The sequence below is a fragment of the Engraulis encrasicolus genome, chromosome 23 (assembly GCF_034702125.1).
Source record: "Engraulis encrasicolus isolate BLACKSEA-1 chromosome 23, IST_EnEncr_1.0, whole genome shotgun sequence".
In the NCBI taxonomy this organism is placed as follows: domain Eukaryota; kingdom Metazoa; phylum Chordata; class Actinopteri; order Clupeiformes; family Engraulidae; genus Engraulis; species Engraulis encrasicolus.
In genome coordinates, this window is record NC_085879.1 from 24,996,939 (window position 1) to 25,014,399 (window position 17,461).

Consider the following 17,461-nt stretch of genomic DNA (forward strand, 5'->3'; position numbering starts at 1 on the left):
GTTGGATCAAATTGTAGCAACTTTATAATATTACATGATCTTATTATTCTACTAACTGAAACATGAATCCGATCTTTATCTTCAATATGTGTGAAATAGCCGTCAGCCCTTAGTGCAGAAAGTGAGAAAACTATACTATAACAGTGAGATAACTATTCTATGAAAAAAAAATGTTTCTGAAAACTCTTACAAGAATTTGAGTGGGAAAAAACATGCCGTGTGATCTAAAGGAATAAAAAGTTCCACCCAAAGTTCATCAGCTTTCTGTCTTCTGGGAGGCTAGCAACAGTCTCTAGGGCTTTCTGGGGGTGCATGGGTCTTGAGTTTGATGTTTTTTTGGGTTGTCTGACTTGAAAAGAAATTTAAAGTTAACATGTCAAGGCTGCCATCTCCTTCATCAAAGAAGCCATGATTCGTTCTGATCGGAACAAGAAAAAGAGAATATTAGAGTGCGAACTCTATTCCACCTACTTGTTTGGGGTTATAAGTGGTGTTTTATGTCAAATTGAGGAAATCTGAACATTTCCCTCCGATTTTTAACACAGGCCTTTAGCCATGCGGATTGCCAGTGAGAACAGCTTGACAGCCATATGCCTCTCCCTCGCACACTTGTTAATGACCCATTTCTGAGAACATTCATGTCCTTCGAACATAGCTGGCTTCAGCAACATAATAGAACAGTATACCCATCCTCAGACTGCGTGCCAGGTCCTGACTGATTTCATGCCATCTTATGAAATTGTCTAAATCATTTAAAAATGTATATATCCTAATTCCTTATAAAAAAAAGGAATAAGGATACCTCTGCCATACCTCTGTGACACTACCTTGGGATCCCGACCCGTCAGTTTGGGAAGTACTCCAGGAAAGCACAATCTTTGCTGTTAACTCCAGTTGGTGTACCTTTGTATTTATTAAAAAAAAACACCTGGCCTGGGTCCTTTGCCGACCCTTCCTCGTCTCTCTCTATCCCAACCCTTTCCTCTCTCTCTCTCTCAAACTGTCCTGTCTCTTAAAAAGTCTAAAAGACCAAAAAAATATCTAAAAAAAAAAAAAAACACCAACGTGTAGCCTGATGAGAAACTAAACGGGTGACATCTTGAGTGACAGCAATCAAGTGCTGCTGACACATCGTTCCCTCACCGTTCCCCACACCCTGACATCTCATCTGCATAAGTGAAGGTTGATGTGGAGATGAGGCTGGTCTAACAGGCAAGAGAGGTGGCATAGGCTACGCTACAACAAAGAACAAATAACATGACGTCAAGGATTTTTTTGGTGACTCTGTAAGTGAACATGACAGCAGTACAAGGAATAAGTGTCATCAGCACTACCCAAGGGACGTGTGGATGATAAGTGGCCTTGTAAAAAAAAATATATAAGTGGCTGACACTGCTCACTGCTACTTGGCACCGCTGCCAATATTTGCACTGGTTGGCAAATGGCCCCGCAACACGACACAACACAGCACAGCATGTGAGGGGACAGAGCCAGGGCCGTTTACATTTTTAACCGGACCCAGGAAAAAAATCTTCTAAAATCCACCCAATACATACAATGTAATTGGGACCAAATTCTGGGGCCTCTCTCTCTCCGTCTCTGAGCCCCGGACAACTGACCCCTTTGTCACCCCACCCATGGCAATAGGCCTGGCCAGAGCTAGCTGCCTCATTGTCTTTGGTCTGCAGTCTAATAACGATGTCACAGAAATTATTTAGTGTTTGGAGTTGCGAGCCAAAAGATGACGCCGCCCAAAAAAGATGATGACACATCGATGATAATAACAATGAATGGGACAAAAATAATAATGGTCCATGACGGATTCAGTTTGTCTGGCAGTATGTTTGACTTGTCGAACACAACACAAGTTGTAAGTGCTTTTGAAGTGGACTCCTGGTGGGTACATAATGTCAAAAGTTCAAATTGATCATAAGGGTGTTTTTGAGTGTGTGTGTGTGTGTGTGTGTGTGTGTGTGTGTGTGTGTGTGTGTGTGTGTGTGTGTGTGTGTGCGCACGCATGTGTGTCTTACTCTGGGTCATCCTGGAAGTCTTGTGGTTCAGTGAGTGTGTGTGTGTGTGTGTGTGTGTGTGTGTGTGTGTGTGTGTGTGTGTGTGTGTGTGTGTGTGTGTGTCTGTCTGTGCGCATGTGTGTCTTACTCTGGGTCATCCTGGAAGTCTTGTGGTTCAGTGTGTGTGTGTGTGTGTGTGTGTGTGTGTGCGCATGTGTGTCTTACTCTGGGTCATCCTGGAAGTCTTGTGGTTCAGTGAGTGTGTGAGAGTGAGTGTGTGTGCGTGTCTTACTCTGGGTCATCCTGGAAGTCTTGTGGTTCGGCCAGCTCGTCATACTCTGCAGCTGCATCCTTCCCTGCCAGAACCAGCTCTTTGGTCGGGACCATTACCTACAACACACACACACACACACACACACACACACACACACACACACACACACACACACACACACACACACACACACACACACACACACACACACACACACACACACAAACACACACACACACACACACACACACACACACAGAAGCATTTACATACACTGATCGGGACCATCACCTACATCGCTCAGTCACACACTCGCTCACTCACACACACACTAGTACCTTCACACAGAAATGTACCATTCATGCATATGGAACTTACATATGCACACACGCACACAAGCACGCGCTGGCACAAGCACGCGCACACACAAGCCTGCGCACACACACACACACGCACACACACACAGACACATACTTCTGTGGCTGCTCTCTGGAGAAAAATGATGAAAAACCCAGCCATCCGAGCTGAAAGTCCACTCGCTCCATCAATCCTCAGCTGAGCTGCTGAGTATCCTCCCTGCCCCCTTGCCTGCCCCCCAGCCTCTGAGCAGCCTCCCTGCCTGCCTGGCTCTGAGTAGCCCCCCTGCCCGCCAGCCTCCATGCCTCCATGCCCCCCAACCTGCATGCCCCCCAGCCTCTGAGCAGCCTCCATGCCCCCCAGCCTCTGAGCAGCCTCCCTGCCCCCCAGCCTCTGAGCAGCCTCCCTGCACCCCAGCCTCCCTGCACCCCAGCCTCCCTGCCTTCATGCCCCCCAGCCTCCATGCCCCCCAGCCTCTGAGCAGCCTCCCTGACCCCTTTCCTGCCTGCCTCCAAGCCCGCCAGCCTCCAAGCCCCCCAGCCTCCATGCCCCCCAGCCTCCATGCCCCCATGCCTCTCTACCTTAACACTGATGGAAGTGTGAGCACTCGCTCAATGAAACAAGCTACAGGCGAACGGGTCGGGGTCATCAATATGGCTGCTTCATCAATAATAATAATAATTTTAAAAATGCACTTGGCGGTCAAGAGGAGTAGAGCGTTACACGTTCAGCCCTCTATTTGCACCCAAAAGGAAGCAGTGCGGCGGGATGGTACCATGCTCAGGGTACCTCAGTCATGGAGGAGGATGTGGGAGAGCGCTGGTTTATTACTCCCCCCTGCCAACCTAGCAGGTCGGGCGTCAAACCGGCAACCGTTGGGCTACAAGTCTAACACCCTAACCACTTACCCATGGTAGTGTATCGTTTTAACAATTTCCCATTTGGGCCACAGAGGAGTGAGGTAGAGTAGTTGAGTAGTAGAGTAGAGTAGATTAGGGAGGCTGACGCACAGGTAGAGACGAGACAGGATCAGTGCAGTTGGCTTGGGCACTGCACCACTGGCACTGGGCTATTGGCTATTTCAGTGCTGGCACATTTGTCTCTTTAAGACTGCTGTCAACCATAAGCTTGTTAGGCCTATTAGTGAATGGTTAGGGATGCGGTCGTCATTAGTCATAGGGGTTGCAAGTCAGGCAAATGAGCTCCTTTGTAGTTTGTGTTGCAAAACACTGTGGACGATTCTCTTATATAAAAAGGGAAGTCACACTGCAAGTGGGACTCTATACGCATCATCCCTCAGCTTGCAGGTGCATCACAGTGGGACAATTATCACTTACAAGTAGAGGTTGGAGCACACTGCAGCTTAGTTTTTTCATGTGTTTAGAAGTGCAAACACCCAATAAACGTTTCGATGTTGCTACAGACTCTGAAGAAGGTGTAACAACACCAAAACGTTAGTCGGGTGTTTTGCACATAATATAAAATCTTGCAAAACACTGTGCATAATTTCCTTGTGTAAAAAGGGAAGTTTCAGCAAGAAGACAATGGCACCAATGCTAGCGCAAAGTAATGTAAGGCCATACATGCTGTATATAGGTCAAAATGGTGCCGGAAAGGGGGATGCAGTGGTGCAGTATCTCCACTTTTGGGCTCCCTAAATGAGGCTCTCTCAACTTTTACTGCTGACAAATGAGTGGAGTGCAGCAGCGGCTACCTTGGCAGTGCTGTTGACATCGTCGGGGTCTCCCTCCTCGCAGGCCATGAGGGTCACATGGGTGACGTGCTCCACTGGGTTGGTCAGAGTCAACAACACCTGACTCTCCTGCAATAAAACCATAATATCTCATTATTATTATTATTGTTGTTTTATTTTATTAAGATTATTAAGATTTATTAAGATATTATCATTTTTATGTTATATGGCTATTGACATGGTTTATGATTAAAACACGTTTTATTATAATTATCATCAAGCCATCAATGTTTTATTTATTATTGTCTGAGTTTTTTGAATTATTGTTTGTTTTTTTTGGGGGGGGGACTTGTTGCTTCAAGTTCATATCCCCTCTATCAGTAGTATAAAAATGTGACTGGCTGGCCGACTGTGGCTGAAGTGCCCTTGAGAAAAGCGCCTAACCTGGCATTGCTCCAGGGACTGTAACCAATACCCTGTAATAATAACTAAGTCGCTTGGGATAAAACAGTCAGCTAAGTGTAATGTAATGTAAAATAAGCCTGTGATAAGATGGGACTGTGGCGGTACAACGGGATATGCTTAAAAAGTCAAATAAGATGGATAAGGATCAAGAAATGGCCCCGAGACAGACTCAAAGCCGGATTTAGATGGATGCAGTAGCCATTTAGAATTTGGCACTGGCTGGGCACTGTAGCCTGGGCAAAAGCTGACTGTTGACTCCGTCAAGTCTGGGCGAAAGCTAAGAGGAATCCGTCTCCATGGAGGGTGGGAGATGGTCTGATCTTACTCTGCCATTTAAAGTTCCAAATTCAAATTAAAACCCATATTGTATTGTATTGTAAAGCATACAAATAACAAAACTAAAGAGTAAATAGTGTTACCTTAACCAATCAGTAACAGACTTCGTGGGTGAGTTCTGTGTCACCACTCTTAACTGTTCTAACAGTGAGCGAACCGAGCTAGGAGGCTTTCGCCAGACTAGATGCGGAGCCAAAATCTTTGTGTGGAGTACATAGCATGGCGTCACCAGGCTATGGGCACTGGGCCACTGGCCCTTATGGGTAATCCGGCCATGCCCTGCCTCCTCAATGCTGCATGTTAAGACTAGGCTGTTGTTCAATAGCTTCCAGCACTGTTGGCAATATTGGTTGTGCAGTTATCTGTCAACAACCGTGGTGATAACAGATTAATTCATGGAAAACATAATTTATTCATTCACTTCAGTTAAAGAGTATTTATCTCTACCACCATTTTCAGCATGAGATTATGCTAAAATGAATTGGTGTCAACAGGTGATTTTATGACAAACATTATTTTATTCATTCACTTCAGTTAAAGTGGTATTTCCTCCACCGTTTTCAGTGTGAGATTAAAAATGGAACTCATTTTAACAGCTCATCACCACGGGTCTCGATAATAGTGGTGCGCACTGTGCACACATAATAAAACCACCTCCTGCGGAATAATGTTAACTGAGGAATTACATTTCAGCTGAATGATTCTCATTTCCCCATCTCCCACATGCAAACCCATGATAAGAAAACGTGGGCTTTTTTGGTGGTAAAAAAACGTGGTAATAATAATAACCAAACCAATAAATAAATGAAAAAAGTTGCTTGCCTTCATATGTCGGAGGTTTGGGATGGACATTATTCTGACTTCAGGGATATAACTCCTGCAAGACAGTGAGAGAAAGAGCAGAAAGAGATAAATAAAGAAAGAAAGAGATAAAGAAAGAGATAAAGAAAGACAGAAACAAAGAAAGAAAGATTTTATTTCTGCTTCCAGTGTGAAGAAGGATGACATGATTGCAGGCTCCCTGGGGGCGAGATAAGGAGCGAATATTTCTGCAGGAATGAGAGAGGTGTAGGGGTAGATAGACAATGCAATACTTACACAGCCACCAACTGAATCTTGAACTTTATTGAGGTGGGATTGAACTCAGGCTTGCTCAAGTTGTGCTCACATTTCTGGAGGAGATAAAGAGAAAGGGAGAAAGAGAGTGAGTGAGAGAGTGACACAGGAGGGAGGAAAGAGAACGGGGATAGCTAAAGAGATAGCAGGTCTCCTGGTTCAATGGAAACGTGAGAAATGATAATTCAGAGAGAAAATGATATTGCCGGAAGACCAGGAGAACATCTGCATAGAGAGAGAGAGAGAGAGAGAGAGAGAGAGAGAGAGAGAGAGAGAGAGAGAGAGAGAGAGAGAGAGAGAGAGAGAAAAGTAGATTCCTTATTTTATGTAATATGATCGGGTGACAAGTCATAGCTAAGATGTCGACACAGTCGCCAGGGCAACCAAATAGATAGCAGGTTCTGGTAAGAAGCAACAATATTCTGGTTAAAGGATAGTTCCGGCGTAAAATGAAAGTTTCACCATCGCTTTCCCATGCCACATAATGTATCTAATGATGAGCCATTCCGGGCAATGCCGCGCCGTTATGGAGTTAGCTAATTTTAAGCTTTTTGGTGAAAAACGCAGCCAACGCATCACGGCGGGGCCAATTATAAACCTATTCTTTTCTGATGTTTCCCCGCTATAAACAACTTCAAAAACGCTACACACTTCATCACAAAGGTCTCGTCAATCAAACCGAGGCACAGAGAATGTCATCGGACCACACAATCTTTCACTGGCCAGTGTTTTCAGAGGTGTCTCACTGTTGCAACTCTCTGACCCGGATGCCAGGGCGCGCGAGGTCAGAAGGACCATTACGCAACGGAGGAGGGCTGGAGGAATTTATAAAGTCGTACTAGAAGTACTCTTACAGATGTAAGTACACCACCAGTGGTGTGTTATTACAAAGCTGAATCCATGTTATATTATACCGTGTTGCAATTACTTTGTAAGTAGTCTGCCTACCTGTACTCTCCATGCAACTCTTCAAATCTGCTGCCTGCACACACGGTAGTAGCGATCCCTCCGGGTTTTTACGCCAGTTTCGTCCACTTCTAATGCTATTAGCCATTCCCGTAATATGGCTGGTTTAGACGGTGGCAGTCGGTGAAAACGGTCGGGGTTCCAGCTTTTCATTTTACGGTCGTAGCCGGTGCGAACCGCGGCCTACCTAGCCCCCTGATTGAGTAGCCTGCATCCGGGTCAGAGAGTTGCAACAGTGAGACACCTCTGAAAACACTGGCCAGTGAAAGATTGTGTGGTCCGATGACATTCTCTGTGCCTCGGTTTGATTGACGAGACCTTTGTGATGAAGTGTGTAGCGTTTTTGAAGTTGTTTATAGCGGGGAAACATCAGAAAAGAATAGGTTTATAATTGGCCCCGCCGTGATGCGTTGGCTGCGTTTTTCACCAAAAAGCTTAAAATTAGCTAACTCCATAACGGCGCGGCATTGCCCGGAATGGCTCATCATTAGATACATTATGTGGCATGGGAAAGCGATGGTGAAACTTTCATTTTACGCCGGAACTATCCTTTAAACTGATACTCAAGAAATTATAACAATTCTGAGGGAAGATGACATTGCTGGAAGACCAGGAAGCATCTGTGTAAGGACATTTCCTTTGCCCCCATCGTCAGGCATGTAACTTGCCAAGTTACTGTGTGGTAAAACTGATATCGATGAAGATGACTGCTGAAAATTGATACTTGAGACAGAGACAGCAATACTAAGAGAAGATGGCAGCAGTCCTGAGAGAGCACAAAAACACTTGCATCAGAACATTTCCTTGGCCCATCTTCAGGCCCAAGTGTTAAATGACTGTGTGGCAAGATTACTTTACAGTGACTCAAGGGAAATTTGTCTTGGGCATAACGGGTTGATAAAATAACAAAATTGTTAAGCCATCATGAAGGCGGCGGTCATTGCAGATTTGTTTAATGGGAATGCGATTATAGTATTTGCCTATACACTGATGTAATTATAGTATTTGCCAATGCGCTGATGTAATTAAAGCATTACTGCACCATTTCTGGAAATAAACTCATTGTCCACCTCTCCTTCAATTAAAGAAAATTGAGTTTCACCTTTCTACTGTTCTTTGAGCCAATCTCTTAGAGTTTGGTGATGCTACTTAGTAGTTACAAGCTACCAATCATCATTGAATCTTATGAATCCAGCTAGCTGCTAGCTGGGGATAAGTAAAATGAGCTAATTTCCAGAAATTGTACAGCATGGCTTTAAAGCATTTGCCTAGGCGTTGTCACAAAGACCATGAAGAAGCGTTTGATAATGTGACACACCTGTTGGATTTTGGCCACTGTGACAGTCTGGTGACAGAAATTACTGTTTGAAGTCAATTATCAACTCACTAATTGAGCATTACGCCATACTAGCAGCTGAGCCGGGATCACACGACTTCATGTGCTCACAGTGTGCAGTGTATACTGATAATAATTAGTATTCAAGGTGAGCACATTGAATCTCGACCGTATGGAAATGAATGGCCACACCCTTCTTTTCATGTGCAAACACAGCTGCCAATCTCTGCCTGCTACCCGGCTATCTGACCCTATATTGCCACGGTGTGTGCAGTGTGTTTAGTGTGTGTAATGTTAACCAGTCATTCTTAACCTTCTTTGAACAAACACTCCCTTGACCTACTGTGATCTCAAGCCTGCCAATGACGCCTTGACCTCATCATAAGCTTGCTAACGCTCCTTTGACCCAATCATACGCCTGCCACCGCCCTCCCTTTCTATAAAAGATAAATAAATTGACTATTGCCAATTTGCAACTAAGCCCCCCAAGGGCTCCATAACACCCCCTGGGGAGCTGTGGAGTCCCCGTTGAGAATCACTAGTGTAGAGTGTGCAGTGTGTACAGTATATGCATAGTGTGTGTATAAAGGCAAGCCAGCTGTTCTGCAGACTGGGTTTAACTACTTTCATGGCTTTAGTGAGAAATCTCACTTTTAAAGTTTATGAACAGGCTGAACCGATCCACAAATGAGCTTATTGTTCAGATAGTAGATCCAAGTCGTAGCTCTGTGAGGTACATGTCTAATATATGGAAACACTGGTATGTGTGCCCTCACTAGCTTTCTTTTTGTTGTTGTTGTATAAAATGTGTATATGTGTGATGTAGTGTTGTATTGATCTGTGTACTGTATTGTCTCCTGTGGGCTTTGAGCCTGTAATAAAGTGTATGATTATAGTGTGTGTAGTGTGTGTGGTGCAGCCTGCCTCTGGGCTACAGCTGCGTCGGCTCGTACTGTACACACGCATCAGAGGGGCCCGGACCACCGCAGCTGTGCGTACACACTCATACTCATACTCACACTCATACTGCCAGTGTGTTAGCAGGGTGTGTGTGTGTGCGTATCTCTTTAAACCTATGTGTATTTAAGTGTGTGTGTGCGTATTTAAGTGTGTTAGCAGGGTGTGTGTGTGTGCGTGTCTCTTTAAATCTATGTGTATTTAAGTGTGTGTGTGTATTTAAGTGTGTGTGTCTTTAAATCTATGTGTATTTAAGTGTGTGTGTGCGTGTGCGTATTTAAGTGTGTGTGTGTGTGTGTGTGTGTGTGTGTGTGTGTGTGTGTGTGTGTGTGTGTGTGTGTGTGTGTGTGTGTGTGTGTGTGTGTGTGTGTGTGTATGCACCTTGTGCGTGTAACCCTCTGCCCTGTCCATGACTCATTCCAGATATCCAGATTGTGGAATACATTACAACTCAACATACATTTAAATGTTTCCTAATTATACACTTGGGATTTGTGTGATTGGTGGGTGCACATGCTACTGTGTGTGTGTGTGTGTGTGTGTGTGTGTGTGTGTGTGTGTGTGTGTGTGTGTGTGTGTGTGTGTGTGTGTGTGTGTGTGTGTGTGTGTGTGTGTGTGTGTGTGTGTGTGTGTGTGTGTGTGTGTGTGTGTGTGTGACCCTTTAGTCCTATCTGTGACTAATTCCAGATAAAACCCCAACAGACTGTGACTACAAGGGGAGGGCAATATGCAATTTCAATGTTCATTATCATTAATAAGCAGCTACGCATGTGTGTACATTTCCGTATGCATTGTGTGGGTGCAGATGTTTCTGATTAGCTGTTGTAGCCTACATGCAAGCGTGTGTGTCTCTCAATCTGTAAGTAAACATTAGTGTGTGGACATGTATGTATGTGCTGTTGCACAGGTGCTTGTGTAGTACATGTGCTTATTTGTGTGTGTTTGTATTGTGTAGTACATGTGTTTATTTGTGTGTTTGTATTGTGCAGTACATGTGCTTATTTGAGTGTGTTTGTATTGTGTCACAGCCGTCTCCAAAAGAGTTGTCGCCTATCCATCTGTTTGGAATAACAGCTAATAACCTGACTTTCAATTAATCACTTGGCTTCAGAAGTCACTCATATGAAAGCTACAACCCTTCCGAATGAAAATGTATGTACCGTACAAAAATAAATTTCATGCACCAAAGAAAGATTGACCCTTTAATGAACACAGGCAGGGCAGATTTTCACAAGACAAAAATTTTGTCGCCTATCGAACATAATGTGAAAATGAGCAGATAAGTCACTTCAAAACACTTCAAATACGCAGATCGGGTGTCATACTTAATCACTGAATCACTCTCACCTCTTCAAAAAAATCAACTTTGGCCTTAGGTGTATGTTTAGGGTCATTGTAATCATGGAAAGTAACACAATGAAAAACAATGAAGATCAATGAGAGATGGTGACATATTCGCTATTAGTAGAGCAATAGATGTTTAACTTCATCATTTAATCAATGATAAAAGCCCTCAAACACCTGCAGCATGCATGCAGCTGTATCCCTACCATGTTTCACTTTATGCACCATTTTTCTTTTTTCCTATTCTTCATCTCCAACACCATACAGTTTTGATGCTATCAGTTCTAAAATGGTTGATCTTGGGATCTTGACTTCAGAGTATGAGTCCCATTAGCCTTCATTTTTGTCAGAATTAGGCCTGACATACTCTTGGATGGCTTTTTTGAGACAGGACAGTGGGAGAGACTTCTTTGGTGTTAAAGGTGAAAAATTTGGAAAAAAAAATACATGGTGCCTAAAGTCAAACATGTGAGGGATACAGCTCTTATGTGGAGCTGCATCCATGTTGCTGGTGTGTGAGGGCTTTTATCATTGATTAAATCATGAAGTTAAAAATGTATTGCTCTACGAATAGCAAATATGTCACCATCTCTCATTGAACTCCATTGATTTTCATTGTGTCGCTTTCCATGATTACAATGACCCTAAACATACACCTAAGGCCAAAGTTGATTTTCTGGTGAGAGTGAATCAGTGATTAAGTATGACACCTGATCTACGTATTTGAAGTGTTTTGAAGTGACTTATCTGCTCATGTTCACATTATGCTCGATAGGCGACAAAACTTTTGTCTTGTGAAAATCTGCCCTGTCTGTGTTCATGAAAGGGTCAATCTTTCTTTGGTACATGAATATAATTTTTTGTACATACATTTTCATTCGTATTGTGTAGTACATGTGCTTATTTGTGTGTGTTTGTATTGTGTAGTACATGTGCTTATTTGTGTGTGTTTGTAGGTCCCTGTGCTGCATGTGCCTCTCATGTGAATATGATTATTTGTGGGTATTTACAGTGTATGTGTGCCGTGTGTACAGCATGACCTGTGGAGGGTCTAGTGTGTATTGTGTGTGTGTGTGCGTGCACTGTGTACTGTCCACTATGTGTTTGCGTGTGTGTGTATGTGTGTGTGTGTATGTATGTATGTATGTGTATGTGTATGTGCGTGTGCGTGTGCGTGTGCGTCTTTGCGCTGTGTACTGTATGTGATGTGTACTGTCTAGTGTGTAGTATTGTGTGAGCATGTGTGTATGCGTGTAAGTTACCCTGCAGCGAAGAGAGTGTTTGATCAGGAGAGGTATACGTATGTGTGTGTGTGTGTGTGTGTGTATGTGTGTGTGAGTGCGTGTGCAAGTTACCCTGCAGCGAAGAGAGTGTTTGATCAGGAGAGGTATATGTGTGTGTGTGTGTGTGTGTGTGTGTGTGTGTGTGTGTGTGTGTGTGTGTGTGTGTGTGTGTGTGTGTGTGTTTGTTGTATATTGTGTGAGCGTGTGTGTGTGTGTGTGTGTGTGTGTATGTGTATGAGCATGTGTAAGTTACCCTGCGGCGAAGAGAGCGTTTGATCAAGAAGTGTGTGTGTGTGTGTGTGTGTGTGTGTGTGTGTGTGTGTGTGTGTGTGTGTGTGTGTGTGTGTGTGTGTGTGCGTGTGTGTGCGCAAGTTACCCTGCAGCGTAGAGAGCGTTTGATGAGCAGGTGTTTGTGTTTGGGGTGGAGCTGAGATGCTCCTGCCGGCTGGAAGTCTGGCTGTAGAAGCCTCTGCCTTAGGGTGGTCACTATTACACACACACAAGATAAAGACAGACAGACAGACAGACAGACAGACAGACAGACAGACAGACAGACAGACAGACAGACAGACAGACAGAGACAGACACACACACACCCAAAATAAAGACGGACACACCCAAACACAATAAAGACACACACACACACACACACACACACACACACACAGACACACACACACACACACACAGACACACACACAGACACACACACACACACACACACACACACACACACACACAACAAGAAGAGAGACCTTTCATTTACAGAGGAAAAGCAAATAGGGGAAGTTGTTCAGTTAGGTCAAACACAAGCAGCTCAGTACAAGAATACAAACCGAAAAGCTCCGTCTGTATCTTGATCCACTCACATCAATCACACAAATCATTCACACACACACACACACACACACACACACACACACACACACACACACACACACACACACACACACACACACACACACACCACACACCACACACACACACACTTTGTCCAATGATGCATATTTCTACCCACAAAAGCATCACTCTATGAGTATTAAATACTACAAGACTGACACACCAACTAGACTTGTGGTTTTCAAACTATTTTGAACAACTGCCTCCTTGACCTGATCATAAGTCTACCATCGCTCAGTCTCCACCATCCTCCTGCATGGCGGAGGTACCCTGAGTATGGTACCGTCCCACCGCACTGCACCCTTTTGGGCGCCATTGGGGGCCGCCCCCTTGCACGGTGAGGCATAAAAGCAATCGTGCAGTGTGCACTTAGGTGCTGTGGAGTGCTGTGTCACAATGAAAATGGGGAGTTGGGAGTTTCCCAGTTGGGCTTTCACTTCACTTTTCACGTTCATAAGAATCCTGCAAGGTTAGTAAGACCAGCTTTGATTCTTTTCACAACTGACCATTCTATGCCTATACTACCTGCATATAGATGCACCTTAATACGGTGGCGTAACATTTTGCCACCAAGAGATTAATATATATTGTGATATAACACATATAATAACTATAACGATGCCTTTTACACGTAGCACATATTATATTACAATGTATAATATAACTATAATGATGCGTTTTTGCTGGCCTTCAATGTAGCCGAGTAACTCATAAAGAAAAGGTTCAGTGTGCAAGGTATTAGTCACGAGAGTCTGCTCCATAGCTATTCCAAATAAAGCAGCCACCGCATCGCACTGAAGGCTTGACAATGGACTCGTAATAAGAGATGATTAAATACCCCTGGTGGTTTATACTTTAGAATATGCAGTTGTTACACATCACGAACACACACACACACACGTGAGCGCACACGCGCATGCACACCACACACACACACACACACACACACACACACACACACACACACACACACACACACACACACACACACACGTGAGCGCGCGCGCGCGCACACCACACACACACACACACGTGAGCGCACGCGCGCACACCACACACACATGCGTGCCCGCACGCACGCACAATCGTCCGCATAATTGCCCGCACACACCAACACGCATACACACACATATACAGTCAGCTTCTCTGTAATGGCTTTTTCCCCTCATTTTTAAGATTATGGCCTTCAGTAGCCCCAGGCCTTTTCCACAGCACTGATGAACATGCTTTGGGTGCCATTAGAGAGAGAGGGGGGGAATGCATTTACAAGAACTACATATTATACATGATACAAACTTCTGCTAACTTTAGTGTTACATACTTCCTCAAAAGTGCTGACGCTGTAGACCTCAACATTGCTTTAAATCACACAAAAAAACTGGGTACACTACCATCCGTTTGAATTTGGCAAACCATGTGTTTCTAAAAGATATCAACTCGGCCCACGTTCCATGTGTAGAACTCACTCCCTAAATCCGACATGTATAATCTCAAAATGATGATCTGGTCCACATTCATTGTCCTTCCTATTGTATGAATTCTGTGAGACAGCACGCATCTAAACACTCTTGCAATCACTCTTTCTGCACGAAGATCGATCATTTTGCAGATCTGATGTCAAAAATACACATTGCTTTGTATGAACTATTCCAGGCATGTACATTGCTTTGACTACCCTGATCCATCTCTACACAATGTCACCACTGTACGTGTAATATAATCTAGTCTATTGATACAAGATTAATTCATCTCCCAACATATTTTTTTCTTAGATTTTATACTTAATACTTTTATACTCAAACCAAAACACTTTGCATTTCTGGTTTCAAAGAGTATGTGTATAATATGCTTTGCATTGCATCGAATATTCAACCCTAAGTTTGAACAATTATATTATATTGCATGATCATATATTATATTATATTATATTATATTATATTATATTATATTATACTATATTATACTATATTATATTATATTATATTACCTTCGGGCAGGCTGACGGGCCGGGTGTAGTAGTCCTCAGGCAAGGGCTCCACCTCGTCCAGAGCCTGAGCTGGCTCGATGGTGATCTCCTTCTGGTCCTCTCCTTCCTTCAGGCTGCCAGAGGCAAGACGAAACGAGGGAGGCAAACAGAGAGGAGAGACATACTTACAACCTTACCAGGGCTCTACATTAACACGCGTCAACCGGACAAATGCTGGTGACAATTCAGTTTGGTCTTCGGTTTGGTTCCGTTTGGCTTTCGGACGAGATAGAGCGTGTTCAGAGTGGTATGGCCGTAACTGTTTTCAATTAAAAAAGAAAGCTTACTAGCAGCAACTTTCTCTGGTACTGAGTGCATGTTTGGCTAGTAAGATTAACAACTACTGTATAAGCCAAAATGGCTAATGATGAAAAAAATATATATTCACAGCACTGAAAATGGGGTTAAAACGTATCACCTACTACTACTGCATCAGAATATATTAACTTAATTATGTCTGCAATATTTTGTAGTCTCATTCACTATTTTTTTGCTGCAATCTCCCCAATTTAGATTTTCTCTCAATTGGCTTTACAATGGTCGTCTATGCCATGGCCATGTCCAAATATATAGTGTAGTGGAAAGCGCTCACATCCAACAAAAAAGCATCAGCAGGTGCCACATCAAAAAACTGTCACATGTAGGAGCGGGAAAGGATCTGCACACTGCTTGCAAAAGACTTAATTTATTTGGAGCAACGTTTCAATCATAGATCTTCATAGATGCCTGAAGAAGATCTATGATCAAAACGTTGTTCCAAATAAATTAAGTCTTTTGCGAGCAGTGTGCAGATCCTTTCCCGCTCCTACATGTCCAAATATACCCATCGCATCCTGCTAACAACCTCTGAAAATGGCGATAAGACTTACTATCCGCTACCTCATCAGACTATAGTAACTCATTCATGAATTAATTCCATATGGTAAATAATCCTTCTGGGTCTCCTCTTCCATGAAGGCAGCCGGAGGCAAAGGAAAAGCAAAGCTACAACCACTGAAAATGAGGACAAAACTCAACACTACCACCTACTGCATAAGAATACCTACATTTGATCACGGCAATACTCCTTCTACCCAGAGGCAAGGAGCAGACCAACATACATTTACAAAACTGAAAAAAGAGCACATATTCTGCTACATCAGAATACAATACATTATTGAATAGATTTCAATATGATAATAGATATTCATTCTCCTCCCGTTCCCCTTTAGGCTGCTGGAGGCAAGGAGGAAACCAGCTTACATTTACATCACTGAAATTGGGGACCATACTTCTACATGCTACTACTACTTGCACTACCACCAGAATATCTGTATTAATGACGAATACATTTGAATACAATTAACACACTAGTGCAAATTTTGCATGTGTCATATTAGTGATGGGCGATGGAGACGCTGGTGGAACATTATTATGACTCCACAAAGTGCCCTTGGGTTAGTGCATAAAGCTACTGCCATCTTGACAACCTGAGGCCTCAAAAATGCAATCATTTCATGCAGTATAAATATTACGGAGCGTGAACACACAGGATCTGGTGAAAGTTTGTCCACCCGCTCAACTCTTGAGTGTCTCATACGAGGTCTACAAATAAGATACTATTAATCACACCCTCAATAAGAGCTAGGCAAGACCTCTTTTTCCTACTATGCTCCATATATTTGGAATGATCTTCAGAACACGCTACACCTAGAGACACTTCCTTCTGCTAATTCTTTTGAAAATCTTTTAAAATCAGCTCTTACAGAGCAGTGTAAATGCTTTTCATTTTTTATTTTTTAAATCATACTGTACATGAGAAAGGGCAGTGAGGGAAGTGTATTTGTGATAAGCCATACAGTCTGGTGATGCCTTAATCCACTGGCAGGACATTTAGCCACTCACAAATAAATATGTAATGTGACATAACACAGATAACTATAACAATGCGCTTTTTTAACACCCATTCAATTCCTGTGTGTCAGGCCAGTGTGGGTAGTGTGTGTGTGTGTGTGTGTGTGTGTGTGTGTGTGTGTGTGTGTGTGTGTGTGTGTGTGTGTGTGTGTGTGTGTGTGTGTGTGTGTGTGTGTACTCCACTTAACCCTGTGCTAATGTACGTACTTAGCATCTGCATCTGTGTATTTCCTGTGCACTTTATATCTGCTATTGATATTGGCTATGATTATGTCCTCGATTATAAATCGCTTTGGTTAAAAAGCATCTGCAAATGCAATGTAAATGTAATATAATGAAACGTAGTGTAGTGGTACTCACGATAGGCCATAGAGGCTGGTGATGGGAGCTCCTTGTCTGTGCCTCTGAAGTCTGGTTCCCAAGCCATATTTCTCCTTTAGGGCACATCAACACGGACACAGTTATTAGCACACACATGAACACAAGATGGAGTCACGCTCCCTCTT

At 43.4% G+C, this 17,461-nt stretch overlaps 1 protein-coding gene across 4 annotated transcripts in view; it reads right to left on the reverse strand.

Moving 5' to 3' along the window:
• Nucleotides 1-17,461, reverse strand: part of dctn4 (dynactin 4) — a 41,328-nt gene that overhangs the window by 12,207 nt on the left and 11,660 nt on the right. For all 4 annotated transcript variants that reach the window (XM_063190139.1, XM_063190138.1, XM_063190137.1 and 1 more), the window contains 7 exons: nucleotides 17,316-17,389; nucleotides 15,024-15,136; nucleotides 12,513-12,622; nucleotides 6,233-6,306; nucleotides 5,957-6,011; nucleotides 4,355-4,462; nucleotides 2,302-2,399 (listed from right to left, as the gene is read on the reverse strand). In XM_063190139.1, the coding sequence (XP_063046209.1) occupies nucleotides 2,302-2,399; nucleotides 4,355-4,462; nucleotides 5,957-6,011; nucleotides 6,233-6,306; nucleotides 12,513-12,622; nucleotides 15,024-15,136; nucleotides 17,316-17,389 (632 nt within the window). The remainder of the gene's footprint in view (nucleotides 1-2,301; nucleotides 2,400-4,354; nucleotides 4,463-5,956; nucleotides 6,012-6,232; nucleotides 6,307-12,512; nucleotides 12,623-15,023; nucleotides 15,137-17,315; nucleotides 17,390-17,461) is intronic.